This window comes from Capricornis sumatraensis, chromosome 5, assembly GCF_032405125.1.
Source record: "Capricornis sumatraensis isolate serow.1 chromosome 5, serow.2, whole genome shotgun sequence".
Lineage (NCBI taxonomy): Eukaryota > Metazoa > Chordata > Mammalia > Artiodactyla > Bovidae > Capricornis > Capricornis sumatraensis.
Window position 1 is genome coordinate 37,547,996 of NC_091073.1, and position 21,460 is coordinate 37,569,455.

Below are 21,460 nucleotides of genomic sequence, written 5' to 3' on the forward strand. Positions count from 1 at the left end.
TTTTAGAAAAGGAAGAGGAAGCAGAGATCAAATTGCCAACAACTGCTGGCAAGTGTTGAAAAAAGCAAGAGAAATTCCAGAAAAACAACTACTTCTGCTTCATTGACTATGCTAAATCTTTTGACTGTGTTCACTTCAGTTCAGTCGCTCAGTCATGTCCAACTCTTTGTGACCCCACGGACTGTAGCACGCCCGGCCTCCCTGTCCATCACCAACTCCCGGAGTTTACTCAAACTCATGTCCATTGTGAGTCAGTGATGCCATCCAACTATCTCATCCTCTGACTGTGTAGATCACAAGAAACTCTGGAAAATTCTTAAAGAGATGGGAATAGCAGACCACCTCAACTGCCTCCTGAGATATCTGTATGCAGATCAAGAAGCAACAGTTAGAATCGGACATGGAATAATGGACTGGTTCAAAATTGGGAAAGGAGTACATTAAGGCTGCATATCATCACCCTGCTTATTTAACTTATATTCAGAGTACATCATGAGCAATGCCAGGCTGGATGAAGCACAAGCTGGAATCAAGATTGCCGGGAGAAATATCAATAACCTCAGAAATACGGATGACACTATCCTTGTGGCAGAAAGCAAAGAGGAAGTAAAGAGCCTCTTGAAGAAAGAAACAGGAGAGTGAAAAAGCTGGCTTAAAACTCAACTTTCAAAAAACTAAGATCATGGCAACTGGTCCCATCACTTCATGGCAAACAGATGGGGAAACAGTGGAAACAGTGAGACTTTATTTTCCTGGGTTCCAAAACCACTGCAGATGGTGACTACAGCCATGAAATGAAAAGAAAAGCTCCTTGGAAGAAAATTCATGACCAATCTAGATAGCATATTAAAAAGCAGAGACATTACTTTGCCAACAAATCTCCATATAGTCAAAGCTATGGTTTTTCAGTGGTTGTCTATGGATGTGAGAATTGGACCATAAAGAAAGCTGAGTGCTGAAGAATTGATGCTTTTGAACTGTGGTGTTGGAGAAGACTCTTGAGAGTCTCTTGGACTGCAAGGAGATCAATCCAGTCCATCCTAAAGGAAATCAATCCTGAATATTCACTGGAAGGACTGAAGCTGAAGCTCCAACACTTTGACCAGCTGATGCAAAGAACTGACTCACTGGAAAAGACGCTGACTCTGGGAAAGATTGAAGGCAGAAGGAGAAGGGGACAAGAGAGGATGAGATGATTGGATGGCATCACCAACTCAATGGACATGAGTTTGAGCAAGCTCTGGGAGATGGTGAAGGACAGGGAAGCCTGGTGTGCTACAGTCCAGGGGGTCAAAGAGAGTCAGATACAACTTGAGTGACTGAACATCAACAACAAATGTGTAAAATGGATAGCTAGTAGGAACCTGCTATAAACCACAGGAAGTTGAGCTCTGTGATGACCTAAATGGGTGGGAAAGAGGTGAGGAGGAGGGAAGTCCAGGAGGGTTTGGATATATGTACACATATAGCTGATTCACTTTATTGTACAGAAGAAACTATACAACACTGTAAATTAATTATAATCCAATAAAAAAGAAGATATTCAAATATTAAAAAAGAAACTTTTTAAAGAGGTTCATACTGACATACCAAGGGCTAAAATGTTGTAACAGGTGTAGTTTACACTACTTCAGAAAAAATAAATATATTAATATGTTAATAATCTGTTAAGTCTAGGTTTAAGTACTTAAGTATCTTAAGTTTAAGTACTTAAATATCTTAAGATAATTGAAGTATCACACAACAAATTTTTTTAATTCCCAAAATGTATGTAGAATCTTCAAATCTAAGAATCTATTTCTAACATTGAACACAGGTCTTTTAAGTAGAAAAATAACATACATATGCTAAAATTCGGGTATACACTTCCTCCTAAAAGTTTAAAAGACCTATATGCTTTAATACCCATCCTGAAAGATGGAAACCTGCATATAGCACCTGAAATTAAAGCAAAAATAATTTATATATTTCTACCAAGTGTTTAGAATGTAAGGGGGAAAAAATCCAAAGTTTAGATGTAACTTTTTAGAACCAAAAATTAAAGTCATTGAACTTTCATTTCTTAACATATATATGTGTATATATGTTATACATATATATATATTTCAGAAAAAGATCATTATCAGCCATCTCTAAAGATCATAACATGAATCTACTTATGATATCTGAAAAATCAGTCTCCTTTTCAAAATACTAGGGGTCAAATGGATAAGAAACCCAAAAATTCGGGAAATATGAAGAATAAATGAGAAGTTATTAATATAATCTTAGTGGACTGTCAAGAACTTAAAATGTATTCTCGTGCTGTAAATTCCTCTAGTCTAATCAACCTACTTACAGTTTTAGTTGTATCTGCTCTTCTATATGGCAGGTTCCATCCCTTTTTCAGGGACCACATGGACTAGTGGGAAAGATGACATTAATATCTCCTTTAACTTATGGAGTCACAAACAAATGTTCCACAGGAATAGCTTCCTTCCTCAACTCCCTATAAAAATTCTCTTTTCTACACTTTCCCTGCATTCTGTACTCAAGTTAGTATTAATGATTTACTCTACCTGGTCAAGGTGGTCTTCAAGTATAAATGGTAAACTAAGGTCATGAGGAAGGAAGCTTGGCATACGCAAAGGTGGGATCAAGCCTCAGGAGACCCCCTGTTCCCGAGCATCTACCCCCAAAACCAGAGTCTGCCTACTTTACTGCTTTATGCTCTCACCTACGCCTCTGACTTTACGGGGGGCTATCCCCCACCACCTCTCTCTGTAAAGGAGTTAACTTAGGACTCCAGATAATAAATCTCCTGGGTGTGACAAGGGTCTCAGGTCAAACCTCTCTGCTGGCAGACTAGCTTGTGTGACAGGATTATCCACACTCTTGCTACTACATACATGATTGTTTACAACCTCTCAACCATAAACAGCACAGAGAGTTTGGAGTATTTTGAAAGTCTTAGTTAGCATAGGGTTTTTCTAAAGATAAAAATCATGTTGGTGCAGGGTTTCATTGCTGAGTTAATGACTGCCACCAGGCCTCCATATCCTTAAGCACCTGGGAGTATGTTAATCAATGTAATAGGAATGTAGAAAAAGAAATATAGTAGTTTTGATGTTAGCAATACTAGACTTTTTGAGTTAATGAATTTTCTCTTTTGTTATAGATCACTGTACTCCTCTTTCTTTGTTATAAATCACAGTGTCCTTGCTATGTAATAATGTAACTTTATCACTATCTTAAGACTAAATAGATCTTAAGGGGAAACAAGTTTTCTGATCGATTAACCTTTATCAATAGAAAGAAAGGTGGGGCCATAAAATGTTAATCAGACCAGAAGATATTGTGAACAAATGTAAGACCCTTGTAAGAACAAAGATATGCTGATAAGGGTCTGAGCAGCTGACCCTGCCTGACTCTGTTTCTTGCATTTATCTCTATGTATAACTAAAAGTATATAAGCGCACCTGAAAAATAAAGAAACAGGACCAGTTCCTGGAAAGACTGGTTTCCCCCATGTGGTCTTTTCTCATTCTCTTCTTTTCTGGCTGAATTCCCATCTGGAGCGTGGAGGCTTGCCACGTCTACTTACTTGCCCTGGCTTCTAAGACCCACGCGAGAGGGAGCCCAAGGTGGGCCACCCTCCATTATTCAAGCAGGCGCCGGTGGCCTATGTAGGCGGTGCAAACTCCTTGTCTTGGGAGTTTTATTGGCTTTCCACGTAAACCAAGTTATTCAGGCTCTTTTCTCCACTAATTTTCTTACTATACTATTTTTTCCTAATCTCTCTTTATATTTCTAATTAAATAGCTCTTTCCTAGGACACCAACTCCATCCCCACTTCGAATTCCCTGGATCCACCGGGGCTGGACTCTGGCAGTAAACATTCTCAAACATGAGTAATCAATGAGCTCCTCTTGGGGGAAGAAACGAAAGCTACGTGGTGACATCTACTCAACCAAGCAATAAATGGAGATGATTTAGTAAAAGGATTATAGCAATATCCAAGTCAGAAGATAGTAAATCAATATATACTTAGTATCATCAGAACTTTAAAAATTTTCCACAAATGTGTGCTAAATGCTATCTTCTTACCGTCTTATGTTTTCTGATAATTAATGATGTTTAACATCTCTTCATATTATTAATATTAGCAGTATGTATTACCTTTTCTGTAATATGTCCATTCATATCTTTTGTCCTATTTTCTTACTGATTGATTGACTGCCAGCCCCCGTGGCATGTGGGATCTTAGTTCCCCAACCAAGGACTGAAACTACACCCCTTGCACTGGATCAGCAGGGAAGTCCCATTTGTCCATTTTTCTCTTGGTGTATTTACATTATTTACTGGTCTAAGGACTTTTTTATTCTTAGTACAAATTATTTGCAGGTTGTGTGACTTCTCTCTTCTCAGAGTCTATGATTTATCTTTCTACATTCTTTACAGCATCTTTTTTGATAAAGTTCTTCATTATTTTTTACGGTAAAAAAACACAACATGAACTCTACCTTAACAAACTTTTAAGAGTACAATACAGCACTGTTAACTATATGCACATTATTTTACACATCTCTAGAACGTTTCCATCTTGTGACTGAAATTCTATACTCATTACCAACAACGCTTTCCCCTTTTCTTCAGTCCCTGGTGACCACCATTCTGCTTTCTACTTCTAAGAATATGACTACTCCAGAACCTTCTATGATTAGAGTCACGAAGTGCTGCTCCTTCTATGGCTGGCTTATTCTGCCCAGTATAACGCCCTCAAAGGTAATTCATGTTGCAGCATCTGACAGGATTTCCCTCTTCCAGGAGGAGTATATGATACCCTATGGTATGTATACGCCACATTTTAATTAATCATCCATTTCCCCATCAAGGGACATCTATGTTGTTTCCACCTCTGGAACTGTGCAGATGGCTACAATGAACACAGGAGTACAAATCTCAAGACCCTGATTTCCATTCTTCTAGATAAATATCCAGAAGAGGGACTGCTAGATCATATAGCTATTCTATTTTAAATTTTTTGAGCATCTCTACACTGTTTTCCACAGCATATCATTCTACATTCCCACCAACAAAGCACAGGGTTCTGATTTCTTCACAGCCTCACTAGCACCTGTTTGGTTGTTTAACTATGGCCATCATAACAAGTATAGGAAAGACTAGGTATCTCTTCAAGAAAATCAGAGATATGAAGGGAACATTTCATGAAAAGATGGGCACAATAAAGGACAGAAATGGTATGGACCTAGCAGAAGCGATTAAGAAGAGGTGGCAGGAATACACAGAACTATACAAAAAAGGCCTTAATGACCCAGACAATCACGATGGTGTGGTCACTCACTTAGAGCCAGACATCCTGGAGTGTAAAGTCAAGTGGGCCTTAGGAAGCATTATTAAGAACAAGGCTGGTGGAGGTGATGGACTTACAGCTGAGCTATTTCAAATCCTAAAGGATGATACTGTTAAAGTGCTGCACTCAATATGCCAGGAAATTTGGAAAACTCAGCAATGGCCACAGGACTGGAAAAGGTCAGTTTTCAATCCAATCCCAAAGAAGGGCAATGCCAAAGAATAGTTCAAACTACCACACAACTGCACTCATTTCACATGCTAGCAAGGTAACACTCAAAATCCTTCAAGGTAGGCATCAACAGAATGTGAACTGAGAACTTCCAGGCATACAAGCTAGATTTAGAAAAGGCAGAGGAACCAGAGATAAAATTGCCAATATGTGCTGGATCATAGAAAAAGCAAGGGAATTTCAGAAAAACATCTACATCTGCTTCACTGACTACGCGAAAGCCTTCAACTGTGTGTATCACAACACTGTGGAAAATTCTTAAAGACATGGGAATACCAGACTACCTTACCTGCCTCCTGAGAAACCTGAATGCAGGTCAAGAAGCAACAGTCAGAAATGGACACGTGGAACATAGGACTGGTTCAAAATTGGAAAGGAATATGTCAAGGCTGTATATTGTCACCCTGCTTATTTAACTTACATGCAGAGTACCTCATGCAAAATGCTAGGCTGGATGAATCACAAGCTGGAAACAAGATTGCCAGGAAGACAGCAAAGAGGACCTAAAGAGCCTCCTGCTGAAGATGAAAGAGGAGAATGAAAAAGCTGGCTTGAAACTCAACATTCAAAAAACTAAGATCACAGCATCTGGTCCCATCACTTCATGGCCAATAGATGGGGAAACAATGGAAACAGTGACAGACTATTTTCTTGGGCACCAAAATCACTGCAGATGGTGACTGTGGCCTTGAAATGAAAAGACGCTTGCTCCTTGAAGAAAAGCTATGACAAACTTGGTGTATTAAAAAGTAGAGATATCACTTTGTCAACAAAGGTCCATATAGTCAAAGCTATGGCTTTTCCAGTAGTCATGTACAGATGTGATGTGAGAGTTGGACCATAAAGAAGGCTGAGCACTGAAGTATTGATGCTTTCAAACTATGGTGCTGGAGAAGACTCTTGAGAGTCCCTTGGACAGCAAGGTCAAAACAGTCAATCCTAAAGGAAATCAACCCTGAATATTCATTGGAAGGAATGATGCTGAAGCTGAAGCTCCAATACTTTGGCCATCTGATGCAAAGAGCCGATTCACTGGAAAAGACCCTGATGCTGGGAAAGACTGAGGGCAGGAGAAGAGGGAGACAGAGGATGAGATAGTTGGATGTACGATGGACTGACTCAGTGCATGGACCCAGTGGACATGAGTTTAAGTAAGTTCCTGGAGATAGTGAAGGACAGGGAATCCTGGCATACTGCAGTCCATGGGCTTGCAAAGCTGGACATGACTGAGCGACTGAACAAGAGTATCAAATGATAACTTTGGGATTTTGATTTCATCTGCTTGATGATTAGTCATGCTCAGTGTCTTTTCACACACTGTTGGTCATTTGTACCTCATTTTTGAAAAATGTCTATTAAGGCCTTCTATCCATTTTTAAATCAAATTATTATTATTATTATTATTATTATTTGTAAATCCAACAAAGTTAGCCTAGATACTCCAACAAACATGATCAGCTGCATAGTAACAGGTTAATAACACTTACTGTACAAATAATGCATACATAAAACACAAACACAAAAAATGAAGGAAATATTTTTAATCTTATAGTACAGAACCCTGTAAAGTACAGTAGTGCAACAGCTGGCATACAGGGCCTGGCATGTGAGTTTGCACCTTTGCAAGTTCACAACCTGAAGGTTCGTATATAGGGGACTCACTGTGCATGGTTACTGCCATGGGCTGGAACGCTGCACGTGGACTGAGTGTGGCTGCACCGTCATGTTTATTCCCCTTCTTCTGCACCTGCTCCTCCCTCTGCCTGAGCTCTTCTGCCCCTCACCTGCCTCCCCCCACCCCACAGGGTCTTGGCCCAAAGAGGTCTCTCCTGACCAAACTGCACGAAACAGCACCCCCAGTGCCAGCCCCTCCACTGGCTGACTGGTTTTAAAATGCCTGCAACCCTGTGACATGTAATATACTTGTTTTGTGTGTGTGTGTTATGTGTCTGTCCCAATAGAAAGTAAACTGTTTGGGGGCAGGACTGGTTTATTTTGTTTTCTACTCAATCTCCAAAAGCTCCATTTGACACCAAGGAGAGACTCCCTCATATAAATACAGGCCACACTGTTTCTGAATTGCAAGAGAGTCAGGGATTGCCTTATTCTGTACTGTAAAAACAGTTGGCGGGTTCTCCTTAATTCATTTATTGTTAAATTTGTGGTCTTAATGGTAGACCAACTTTCCAATTCAGAAGCATAACAAATTCTTTATATGATGGGGAATAATTCAACTCTAACAAAAATTCTCTCCAATAACATTAGAGATTAACTAAGGACATAAAACATAAATGTTGGATTTTATGGAGCCTTAGATATTTCTGATCTTTACTGATAAACATCCCTCAGGGAATTTAACAATTGGATTGTAGGAGTTTTCCTTCTGTGTCTCAGCCTCTCCAAGCCTTGTAAGGATTACTGAACAATAATGTAGTAGATAGCACTTTTTAATACTTACTTTGAGGTAGACACCCTTAAATGCTTTCTGTATATTAATCATTACTTATAACATCTCTCTTTTTAAAAATTTTTATTGGAGTATAGTTTTTATCATCTCTTAATCATCAGCCATCCTAGGAGGTAGGTTCATTTTACAGATGAACAAACTGAGGTATAGCAAGGTGAAGCATTTGCCCAAGTATGCACAGCAACTGGGGGCTTCCCTGGTGGCGCTAATGATAAAGAACCCATTTAAAGATGCAGGAGACGTAAGAGACGTAAGTTCTATCCTTGGGTCAGGAAGGTGCCCTGAAGAAGGACATGGCAACCCACTCCAGTATTCTTTCCTGGAGAATCCCATGGACGGAGGGGCCTGCTGGGCTCCACAGGGTTGCAAAGAGTCAGACATGACTGAAGCGACTTAGCACAGCAATTAAATGGTGAGGCCGGTCTGAGCCCAGAGCCTGGCCTCTTCAACCCTTGAGACGTGAGCTCTTCCCCCACCCCCACCACCCAACCACCCTGTGAGGTGAGCATCTCGTCTCCACAAACAGGGTGGGGATCACGGCCTGACCCCAGTTACCCGAACAAGGAGAGAGAATAGAATGCCTCCTTCAGGGATCTTCTGTGGGGGTTAGTCGCTAAGTCGTGTCCGACTCTTGCAACCCTGTGGACTGTAGCCTGGCAGGCTCCTTTGTCCATGGGATTCTCAGGCAGGATTACTGGAGGGGGTTGCCATGTCCTTCTCCAGGGATCTTACAGTTTCCAATTTCCTTGACAGCGTAACTGGCCGGCTTTTTCTTTTGCCTTGTGGCTTTCCTCCACGGGGAGTGAAAGCCTTTGGCTTAGGTTCACTGGAGGCTGCCTTACTGTGGAGGGGACCGGCTGGGCATGAGAACTGAGTTCGTGGCTAAGTGATTTCACTCAGGCCACCCAGTGGTGTTCCCACACTCACCGCTATAATTTCTGAGAAGATGACCAAGAAGGCTGGCTGGAGCGCCCCGTTGGCAACAACACACAGGGTTCCCACCACTAAGTAGGGCCACTCTGTCTTGTTCAGTTTCAGGATCTTCAGAAAAGACACCGGTGGCACAGATTCATCCTAGAACACACACACATCAAGACGGACAGGCAGCAACACCATAGGCACCAGAGCATGGACCCGGAGAGGGCCTGGCCTGCCCTCCAGGAACTTACAAGTTGGGCGGAAGGAATGCCTAGGCCACAGCAGACCACGGGAGGGTCAGACAGGATGTGACAAGATGCTAACTATGTCCCTGTCAATCCTAAAGGAAATCAACCCTGAATATTCACTGGAAGGACTGATGCTGAAGCTGAAGCTCCAATACTTTGACCACCTGATGCAAAGAGTACACTCGCTGGAAAAGACCCTGATGCTGGGAAAGACTGGAGGCAGGAGGGGAAGGGGACGACAGAGGATGAGATGGTTGGATGGCATCACTGACTTAATAGGCATGCGTTTGCGCAAACTCCGGAAGATAGTGAGGGACAGGGGAGCCTAGCATGCTGCAGTCCATGGGGTCGCAAAGAGCTGGACGTGACCGAGTGACTGAGCGACAGCAGATGGACTGCACAGCCTGAGCCGGGGGAGTCCACCACCCAAGAGGCAGTCCTCGCCGTGTGGCCAGCCTTTCTCTATCCCAGCCTCAGCAAGTGAGCGGAAGCGGGATCTGGGCCCCAGATGCCCTAAAATTCAAGTCATGATGTTGGGTCACACAAGGTAAGACCCACGAATAGATGAGTTAAGCGTCCTCACCAACACAAGGCACCGTGATTCATCTGAGGACCTGGGCCTGGTCTCCTCACCCCAGAACCCTGCCTCGCACCTTATCCATGTCATGTCCTAACTCACAAAACTCAAGTACCCACGCCCTTTTCTTTCACCACTACTAACGGTAGGGCAGACTGCCTTGCTCTGCATTCCCTACAGACTTCTGCTTCATAGCTTCACTTGCTTTCTGATTCCCCCCTGTTTGTTTACACGTCTCTGTGGCTTTGTTTTAAGATGTCTTGGCTCATGCCTCGGCTTTCCCTGTGGCTCAGGTGGAAAAGACTCTGCCTGCAATGCAGGAGACCCGGGTTTGATCCCTGGGTTAGGAAGATCCCCTGCAGAGGGAAATGGCAACCCACTGCAGTACTCTTGCTGGGAAATCCCATGGACAGAGGAGCCTGGTGGGTTACAGTCCGTGGGGTCACAAAGAGTTGGACACGACTGAGAGACTAACTGAATGGCCAACACTTTATCTCCTTAGAAACGGCCCAATGCCTGGCACATACCAGCTTCTCAGCAAGTACTGAGCCTGACATTTGGTCAAGCATGAGCGATATAAGTCACATAAAGGGGAATATTCTAGGGAATTCCCTGGCAGTCCAGTGGTTAAGACTCTCTTAGCACCTTTACTGCCAAGGGCCTGTGTTCAATCCCTGGTCAGGAAACTAAGATTCCACAGGCTGTGCTGCTGCTGCTGCTGCTAAGTTGCTTCAGTCGTGTCCGACTCTGTGCGACCCCAGAGACGGCAGCCCACCAGGCTCCCCCATCCCTGGGATTCTCCAGGCAAGAACACTGGAGTGGGTTGCCATTTCCTTCTCCAATGCATTAAAGTGAAAAGTGAAAGTGAAGTCGCTCAGTCGTGTCTGACTCTTAGCGACCCCATGGACTGCAGCCCACCAGGCTCCTCCATCCATGGGACTTTCCAGGCAAGAGTACTGGAGTGTGGGGTGACCAAAAATAAAAAATAAATAAAAATGAGAATATTTTGATTATAGAGGTGTTTTCACAGTAAACTAGATACCATATGTGCCTAAGGAAACCCATGGCCTTACAGTTGTTTAAATAGGTCACGTTTGTGTCTCTATGAAATAGAGAACATAGGAATAGTTTCTATTCAGCCCTTTGCTTTCAAACCACCCCTCTCCTCTGCATTTTTAGGGGTTTTTTTCCTCCCTAGTTAGCCCTATCTTTTAGACCTGGCCTTCAGCCTGATAAAGGAGCTCAGGCTGCTTTTCACAAGCAGTCATTTTAATCAGATTTAATCTCCCCCTCTCCCTGGGCACACCGTTTATCCCTCTATGATGGCACCGAGGACAGTCGTATTGATTGTGGCATTTTCTGCCTACCCCTCTTTGCATTTCTCCAAGAGATGTGCTCCTCTAAAATACCAGACCCTAAAGATGTAACAGTGTAACTATCCAGACAAATGAGAAAATGAGAATCAAATACTTCACAGCCAAAAAGGGAGAAACTGACTATCTTACTTACAATAATATAGCAGCACAATATACAATGTTATTCTCTTTCCATAAATACACCAAGATTGAGACTGCTAAAAGAGCCCTTCTTATCTCTGTGGTGAATATCATCGTGGGCAGAGAAAAACAGACGCAGTGAACTCTCAGTAGCAGCAGTTTCTTCAGACCTACACAAGAGGTAAAATACACTCAGCTTTTATTAATTGTTGTTTAGTTGCTAAGGCAAGTCTAACTCTTCTGTGACTTTTTGGACTGGATGTAGCCCACCAGGCTCCTCTGTCCATGGGACTATCCAGGTAAGAATACTGGAGTCGGTACGTTTTCCCTTCTCCAGGGGATCTTCCTGACCCAGGAATCGAGCCAGGGTCTCCTGCATTGCAGGCAGATTCTTTACCAACTGAGCTATCAGGGAATAACATCAAAATACACTCCTAAATCGTTTCTTAAAATCATAAAATATCTTTTCTTGAAATGTGTTCCCTTTCTATTATAAAAGCTTCTGTTAACTTGAATTAATAACATCCCAGTTACTTCTCTTGAGGTCCTTTGCCTTTTGTACTGTAAACATGAGATTTGTGTAAAAATTTGTATTGTAAGGTGCAAGATGTTTATCTAAAAAAAAAACACCCAAGGTTTCAGGTGAGAAATATTAAAGAATGTACACTTTGGCTATTTCTGGTTACTCTGTCCTTTTTTCCTAGTAAGAGAATTCCAGTTTCACTCAGACTAGCAATGCATATAGCCCAAAGGTTCAGTTTTCTACCCTCCCTTGTAGCTAAGTATGGACATGTTATGTTAAGTGTGGACACGTTATGGCCAATGACATATTTTTTTTTTTAAGTACTGTATGAGATGTCTGGAAAATCTTTGTTTTTTCTTACTTCATGGAACATAGATGTGATGGCCGGAGCATCCAGAGTCATTTTAGATTACTGAGAATGAAAGCTACATGCCAGGATAATGAGAACAAATATGAAATGAGCCTGAGTCCATGGTAACCATGGTGGAGTTACCATTGTAACCCTGGGTTTCTCCCCTGGTTTTTTTTTTTTTAATGTGAAAGAGAAATTAAAGCTTATTTTTCTTAAACTGATATTACTCTGGGTTTCCTAGCATAGTCAATCAAAAGTAATCCTAAATAATAGATTATGCAAATATTAGGGTTTCTTGCTTTAGACCAGCCTTGTATTACTCTGGATCTCAAAAATGAATGGAATATCTCGTTTTAATTTTAAGCATCTAAGCACAAAGACTATGTTTTAGGATCCCTTTTCATTGAAAATTTATTGTTAATTGGAATTGATTTCAAATTTTGACAAGTATAATTACTGTTGGATATTTCCTTCTTTTAAGAAGGCTGTGGCTCATGGTGGGAATCTTCTGTGCCTACAATGTACTTGCAAGGCTACAGACTTCACCAGCAAAACCAAACAATGAAAGATAATTGAAAAACAACTTACAAGTTCACTGGTTTCCACATCAAAGCCGTTCTGATACTGTCAGGAACTCCTCAGGCTTTTATGAAGAGAACGCCTAACTATGGGATGAGTCAAACCCACGGCAGGCCTTTCATGAGAGACTTTAAATTCTTCTCACTGGAGCTGGTTTCCTGAAATCTGGAAGAACAAAATGCTGAGCTGTATGTCCAGACGGATGTAACCTTCAAGTTTAGAACCAGTAACTACCATCTGTCAGGGATCTATTTTGTGTTAGGTGCTTTTCAAAAAAAAAAAAAATGATATAACAGCTTTATTGAGACAAAATTCACATACCATGAAATTCACCCTTTTAAAGTGCTTTTTCCTAGTATATTCAGGTGGTACTCATCACTACAAACAAAACTAGTGGAGGTGACAGAATTCCAGTTGAGTTATTTCAAATCCTGAAAGATGATGCTATGAAAGTGCTGTGCTCAATATGCCAGCAAATTTGGAAAACTCAGCAGTGGCCACAGGACTGGAAAAGGTCAGTTTTCAATCCAATCCCAAAGAAAGGCAATGCCAAAGAATGCTCAAACTACCGCACAACTACACTCATCTCACATGCTAGCAAAGTAATGCTCAAAATTCTCCAAGCCAGGCTTCAGCAATACGTGAACTGTGAACTTCCAGATGTTCAAAGTGGATTTAGAAAAGGCAGAGGAACCAGAGATCAAACTGCCAACATTCACTGCATCACTGAAAAAGCTAGAGAGTTCCAGAAAAACATCTCCTTCTGCTTTATTGACTATGCCAAAGCCTTTGACTGTTTGGATTTCAACAAACTGTGGAACATTCTGAAAGAGATGGGAATACCAGACCACCTGACCCGCCTCTTGAGAAACCTGTATGCAGGTCAGGAAGCAACAGTTATAACTGGACATGGAACAACAAACTGGTTCCAAATAGGAAAAGGAGTATGTCAATGCTGTATATTGTCACCCGCTTATTTAACTTATATACAGAGTACATCATGAGAAACGCTGGGCTGGAAGAAGCACAAGCTGGAATCAAGATTGCCGGGAGAAATATCAATAACCTCAGATATGCAGATGACACCACCCTTACGGCAGAAAGTGAAGAAGAACTGAAGAGCTTCTTGATGAAAGAGAAAGAGGAGAGTGAAAAAGTTGGCTTAAAGTTCAACATTCAGAAAACTAGGATCATGGCATCTGGTCCCATCACTTCATGGCAAATAGATGGGGAAACAGTGGAAAGAGTGGCTGACTTTATTTTTTTGGGCTCCAAAATCACTGTAGATGGTGACTGCAGCCATGAAATTAAAAGACTCTTGCTCCTTAGAAGAAAAGTTATGACCAACCTAGACAGCATATTAAAAAGCAGAGACATTGCTTTGTTAACAAAGGTTTGTCTAGTCAAGGCTATGGTTTTTCTAGTAGTTATGTATGGATGTGAGAGTTGGACTATAAAGAAAGCTTAGCAGCGAAGAACTGATGCTTTTGAACTGTGGTGTTGGAGAAGACTCTTGAGAGTCCCTTGGACTGCAAGGAGATCAAACTAGTCTATCCTAAAGTAAATCAGTCCTTAGTGTTCATTGGAAGGACTGATGCTAAAGCTGAAACTCCAATACTTCGGCTACCTGATGTGAAGAGCTGACTCATTTGAAAAGACCCTGATGCTGGGAAAGATTGAAGGCAGAAGGAGAAGGGGACGACAGAGCATGAGATGGTTGGATGGCATCACTGACTCAATTCACATGAGTTAGAATAAGCTCTGGGAGTTCGTGATGGACAGGAGGTCTGGCGTGCTGCAGTCCATGGAGTTGCAAACAGTTGGACACGACTGAGCGACTGAACTGAACTAAACAGGTGCTTATTTCTTAACCTTGCAGCAGCCTCACATGGTAGGTTTTGTATTTCAAATGTGGAAACTGAAACTCAGAGGAGTTAAATTAAATTACTTGTCAGAAAACAAAATAAATTTTTGCCTTAACTTTTTTGGAACCCACCCTTACCCCCCTCCCTGCCATGTGCTTCCAAAGGGCAATATTTAGAACAGAGAATTACTAGAAACAAGCCATGTAGTCAACTTTAGAGAAATGATCAAGCGGTTTATTACACATTAATGTAATTACTGCTGAAGACACATAAAATGATAGTATTTGGATGATGTGTATCTGAAATGTGAAGAAAAAAATTAAAATATGTACATATTAGTTACAGTTATCAAAGCAAATGTATTAACTTTAACAAATATAAGAATTGTGTTTGCAAGATAAATATTTTTCAATTATTTATTTTGCAAAATTGCTCATGACTAATTTCAATAATAAGGCAAATCAATAATTATCAATAGAACCTGCTTTAGGAAATAGAGTGAATAGTTGTTGTTGTTGTTTTAAAGGAAAACCAAACTCAGGAATTCCCTGGAGGCCCAAAGGTTACAACTTGGGCCTTTCACTCCTGTGGGCCCAGGGTTTGATCCCCAGTCAGGGAACTAAGATCTTGCAAGCCAAAAACAAAAAACAAAACACTGAACCATTTACTTCCAAGAGCCATGAGTCTTGCTATTGGCTTCATTAGGATGATCTGGGAAGTACTTTAAGGTCTCATAGGACCTCTCCCAACTACCAGAGATCCTGGCCTCAGTCTCTTACCCCGACCACTACTCTGAACATCCCTAATCTATTGGGGGAAGGACCCATTAGTTTGAACAGGCAATTAAGAATCATTGTCCTAAACAACAAGTTCAAAATGTTTTTGGCGTTTTATTTCCTTCCCTCCCCACCTTTCTCTTTCAAGATTCTTTCAATGACTCTGAATTAAAGTCTCAGATGTATACCTGGCATCTTTCTGATACTTCTCATTTCTCAGTACAGCATTAGCTATGTGATATTTTAATAAAGAAAGAATACTATATTAAAGGGAAAACAACAGGAAAACTTCCCAAGAAGCAGATACCTGCGTGTCTGCAAGCCTGAAGTAGACCCCTTCCTTCTTCATTAGTTCTCTGTGGCTTCCTTGCTCCACAATGATTCCATCGTCAAAACCAGCGATGACATCTGCATTTCGGATTGTAGACAGTCGGTGTGCTATCACTATGGTGGTCCGGCCTTCCCGGGCCTAGAGGGGAAAAGGACAGGCACGAAGGGTGGCAGGGTTACACCATCCTTGCACTGTTGATCAACACACAGTGAAGCACGCAGATGGGGGTGTCTGTGGTTAATGGAGAGCACCTCACCATCCCTGTGTGATCAGGGCACAAAGGCATCACTCACATGTGAATGGATACAGAGTGAGAGTGAAGTTGCTCTGTCGTAGCTGACTCTTTGCGACCCCATGGACTATAGCGCACCAGGTTCCTCCATCCATGGGATTCTCCAGGCAAGAATACTGGAATGGGTTGCCATTTCCTTCTCCAGGGGATCTTCCCAACCCAGGGATCGAACCCAGGTCTTCTGCACTGCAGGCAGACGCTTTAACCACGGAGCCACCAGGGAAGCCAAGGGCATTTAAATTCTGGACCAGACAGGAGGCCAGTCCCCCAGGATGAAGATGGATAATCCTGGAGTTTCTCTAATGTTTTCACACCATTGTGAGGAGCCCTGCTTCTGAATTATATGATATGCTAAAGACTTTAGCAGAAGCATGTTCAGAAGTTGTTGCTACATAAGGCCTTCTCCAGAGCACTTCTGTATGATTTCTTCTGAAGTGCCTGCAATTCTGTAATTAGTGTGATTGTAATTCTGATGGACTATGTGCAGGCACCTTAGGTGAAAACATATCCTGAGGTCTGGATGGTTTAAATTATGGTTCAAAGACCGTCTCAATCACAAACTCTAGAGTGGGGCCAGTAACTGTGATTTTTAACAAATACTTTGGGTGGTTTTTATGGATACTGAAATCTACAAATCACCCCCTAAGTACTTCAGTGAACTCACATTGTCATTAGCTTGATGGGTTTATGAATGGGCTGGAAAATGTCCAACAAATTATTCACACTATGTCATTAACAATAGTTATTCTTTTTAATATTCATTACCCTATTAGACTAACAACTTCTTAAGACCACTACCTACCTACTCTGAGGCAATAAAACCACATTGTTAGCATGGTATTTAGGGTGTGGCCCAAATCACCTAAGCAGTTAAAAACATAAAAATGAGAGGCTAGATGCATAATAGCCAAAAAGTGAGAACAATCCAAATGTTCAGTTGATCAAAAGATAAACAAAAGGTGGTATATCCATACAATGGAATAGCACTGGGCCAGGAAAAGAAATGAGATTTTGATGTGTTTCAGTATGGATGGACCTTGCAAATATGACGCTAAGTTAAAGAAGTCAGTTAAAACAGACCATGCCTTGTATGATTCTATTTATAGGAAATATCCAGAATGGGAAAATACAGAGAGAGAGAAAGATTAGTGGTTGCCAAGCACAAGGGTGAGGGTAAAATAGAGAGTGAGTATTATGGGGTACAAGGGTTGTTTTTTTTTTTTTTGGAATGATGAAAATATTCTGCAGTGAGATCATGTAGATGGTTGTAAAATCTTGTGAATATATTAATACTAAAAACCAATGACTGTGCATTTAAAAAGGGTGAACTTCATGGTATATGAATCTTTTAAAAGATTCATCAATCTTTTTAAAAAGAGCATCCACAAAAATTCTGAAAAAATTAATAAATATCTGGGTAATAGCTCTACTAGATATTAAAACATAAAAAGCTACAGCAATTAAAACAATAAAATCCAGGGGAAGCTATCACATGAACAGACAACTTGATCAACAGAACCATTCGGAGAGTCCAGAATAGACATACATTTTTAAGAATTCAGTTCAGTTCAGTTGCTCAGTTGTGTCCGACTCCTTGTGACCCCATGAATCGCAGCACGCCAGGCCTCCCTGTCCATCACCAACTCCCAGAGTTCACTCAAACTCACATCCATCGAGTCGGTGATGCCATTCAGCCATCTCATCCTCTGTCGTGCCCTTCTCCTCCTGCCTCCAATCCCTCCCAGCATCAGAGTCTTTTCCATTGCGTCAACTCTTCACATGAGATGGCCAAAGTATTGGAGTTTGAGCTTTAGCATCAGTCCTTCCAAAGAACACCCAGGACTGATCTCCTTTAAGAATTAGTGTGTGATAAATATGCATTGTCTATCAGTAGAGAAAAGGCAGACTATGGGATAAACGGTACCGAGTCAATTGTGTAGCCACCTGGAAAAAAAAAAATGTGGGCTTTCTTCTTCAGGCCTTATACTAATAACCAGATGAATCAATTATGTTTCAAGAAATATAAAACAGCCTGGTGGCTCAGATGGTAAAGAATCTGCCAGCAATGGGGGAAACCCAGGTTTGATCCCTGGGTCAGGATCCCCTGGAGAAGGAAATGGCAACCCCCTCCAGTATTCTTGTCTGGAGGAGCTACAGTGCATGCCAGGCTACAGTGCATGGGGTCACAAAGAGCTGGACACGACTGTGTGATTAAGCTCACAGCACAGGAATGAAAGGTAGGCCCAAACAGAGGAAGCACTCATCTATTAGGCTTTTTGACTTCTGGGAGGAAAAAGCATAAATGGAAACTTTGAGGGATCATTTCATTAAATCACTATTTTCATTCTTTTCCTGCCCCTGCAGTATGGAAATACTATGAGTAGAAGAGGGACATAGGTACAAAACTTTGTGATTATTGACTTTCTTTAATAAATCAAAAATATCAAGTCTGCTGTTCTATTCTTCTTTAAAATTTTTTACTGAAAACCTATTATTTATTTTGAAGAACAGTTGCTATCTATTCAGCCAAAAGTGGATATGGTCATTAATTATTTGTTTCTAATGTAGAACTGTATTATTCAATGAGCCAGGCCATGGTAATCAATTCAGTAAAAATTTATTCAGGCTTTATTATGTGCAGGCACTGGAGTGGGTGTTATAGAGTAAACATGAGCTATTTATTAGTTCTGCCTCTTAGGAGAGAGATAGAGAAAGCATATAAATAAATAGCTAAGTACAATAACATGGTGCCAGACAAGAGACAGTGATAAACGTAGAAAGGGGCTACAAAAGGGAAATATTATGCTTCCAGGCTAGGTAATCAGAGAGGAGAAACAGTAATAGTGTTACATCCTTACGCTCCTCAAAGGACAGAGAATTACAAAACTCAACTTTCATTGTTAAAAGACAGTTGTTTTTAACCAGGTGGACCAGCCGACTGACTGACCAGTATCACTGGGGGAGAGTGCAATAATGAACGACTTCCCTCTTAAAGTTTATTGTCTGAAAAACATATCAGTTATCTTGCAATGTATGGAGTCTATTCAGTAGATTATAAACCATCTGTAGCAACTATGTAGATAACAAATGGCCACAAGCACTTTGCGGCTATTCCCATTCAGAGATGGACTGTATTTTTCCACCTCCTCAAATTTAGGCAGGCCATGTGACTAGTTTTAAGCAAAAGATGTGAAGGAATGAATGCTTGTTCAATGTCCAAAGCATAGACTTCAAGAGGCCTTATAGCTTCGGTGTCTGCCAACACAAATTGAAAGAAGCACCTCACTGCAGTACTTGCCTGGAAAATCCCATGGACGGAGGAGCCCAGTAGGCTGCAGTCCATGGGGTCGCTAAGAGTTGGACATGACTGAGCGACTTCACTTTCACTTTTCACTTTCATGCACTGGAGAAGGAAATAGCAACCCACTTCAGTGTTCTTGCCTTGAGAATCCTAGGGACGGAGGAGCCTGGTGGGCTGCCGTCTATGGGGTCACACAGAGTCAGACACGACGGAAGCGACTTAGAAGAAGAAGAATGTATCCAAATATGAATTAAAACTTGCAAGGATACAACTTTTGTTGACAGAATTCACATCATGAAAAACTTGTCAGTAATTCTGTTTGTTTAGCACAGCAAGGGCTACTATCCTGAATGTACACATCCTAGAAAGTTTTGGGACCTGGGTCCTAGGGCTGACTAGGAGTTTTTTCTCATAAATATCCCTTATCATATGTAACTTAATGCTAAAAAAAAATCTATATTGACATGTTTTAAATCAATTGTTTAATGAATGCATGTATTTGTTTTTATGATTTCCTGATTTAAGTCACCTCTAATTAACCAACCAAATATAAATCCCTTATGTATTATATTTTGGTTCATTGAGACTTAATATATGACTTCCCTGGTAGCTCAGATGGTAAAGCGTCTGCACAAAATGCGGGAGACCTGGGTTCAATCCTTGGGTCAGGAAGATCTCCTGGAGAAGGAAATGGCAACCCACTCCAGTATTCTTGCCTGGAAAATCCCATGGACAGAGAAGCCTGGTAGTCCACAGTCCATGGGGTTGCAAAGAGTCAGACACAACTGAGCGACTTCACTTTCAAGAAAGCAATGTAATTCAGTACAAAAATTTATGAGGAATAATTATCATATTCTCTCATTAATTATTAAATTACATTATATAAAATAAGCCAAAATGTTAATACAATAAACCACAAAGCCTGAATTAACTACAGTTTATAGCACACAAGGCAGTTGTGTTTACTTAGGATTCAAGTATACATTTTCCTGAGAAAATAAGGTTCATACAGCTCATCTGTATAATTTCAAGAGGACATATATATATATATCATATATATACATACACATATATGTGTATGACTGAATCATTTTGCTGTATACCTGAAACTAATGCCACATTGTAAACCAAGTATATTTCAATAAAAACTGAAAAACAAAGTAGGTCAATTCAAAAAAAATTTCAAGAGGCAATTTGGATAGACTGTTAAGTAACTTGCACATTTTATGACAAAACTTTCTGAAGTCAAAAATGTTTATGATATTTATGTGTTTGAAATCTATTTACATAGTGTCATCTGACTCTAGTTGTTATACTATGTTGTTATGACAGATGACATCAGCACTAACCTTGAAAGTGTCCCAAGATAAGGTTCATCCTGTGAGGCTTCAGCTTAGTAAAGACGATAGTGAGAGATTTAGAAACACTGAGCCAGGCCCATGAGTTCAGCAACCTTGAAATATGTTCCTTATTTATATGCTTAAAGAAACACACACAAATTGAACTTTATTTCCAGAGAAGCACCCATTCACTTTTATGAACAGATAAAGATGATGTACTGCTACAAAATAAGGCAAGTATATTGAACTGCTTTTCAGATGGACCACTGGGTAAGTAATCAGAGTTTTCTTTGTATATTTTACCACAAGAACTTTTGATCAAAGTCCTAACCTATATGTAAACAAACAAAACCCCCAAAGCTAAGCAGTTCACTGCACAGGCCTGGACTGGGGGATAACTGCACCTTGGTCCAACAAAGCAAGTCAGTAAATGGGCTGCCCACGTCTCTCTGCAATGTGCCCGGACAGAAAGGAGAAATCAAGAAAGTCCCATGGCATTGACCTGTACACACTGCTGTATTTAAAATGGATAACCAACCTACTGTATAGCACAGGGAACTCTGCTCAGTGTTATGTGGCAGCCTGGATGGGAAGCGAGTTTGGGGGAGAATGGATACATGGATACGTAAATGCTGAGCCACTCTGCTGCGCACCTGAACCTATCACAAGACATTGTTAACCAACTATACTTCAAATGAAATACAACATTTAAAAAAAAGCCCCACGGGAGAGCTGCATCTGCTCTCATATTCATGTTTTTCAGTCTAGGCCCACAAAACATTGGTAAGAATTTCAATAAAGTTTCAGGGGG

The 21,460-nt window shown here is 41.0% G+C and overlaps 1 protein-coding gene across 1 annotated transcript in view; it reads right to left on the reverse strand.

Moving 5' to 3' along the window:
* LOC138079684 (mitochondrial glutathione transporter SLC25A40-like) overlaps window positions 1-20,686 on the reverse strand; it is a 57,192-nt gene extending 36,506 nt beyond the window's left edge. Inside the window, 4 exon segments of the mRNA XM_068972390.1 lie at window positions 8,979-9,125; window positions 15,693-15,854; window positions 16,815-16,870; window positions 20,659-20,686. Of these exon segments, the coding sequence (XP_068828491.1) occupies window positions 8,979-9,125; window positions 15,693-15,854; window positions 16,815-16,870; window positions 20,659-20,686 (393 nt within the window).
* Window positions 20,687-21,460: the final 774 nt, after the last annotated feature.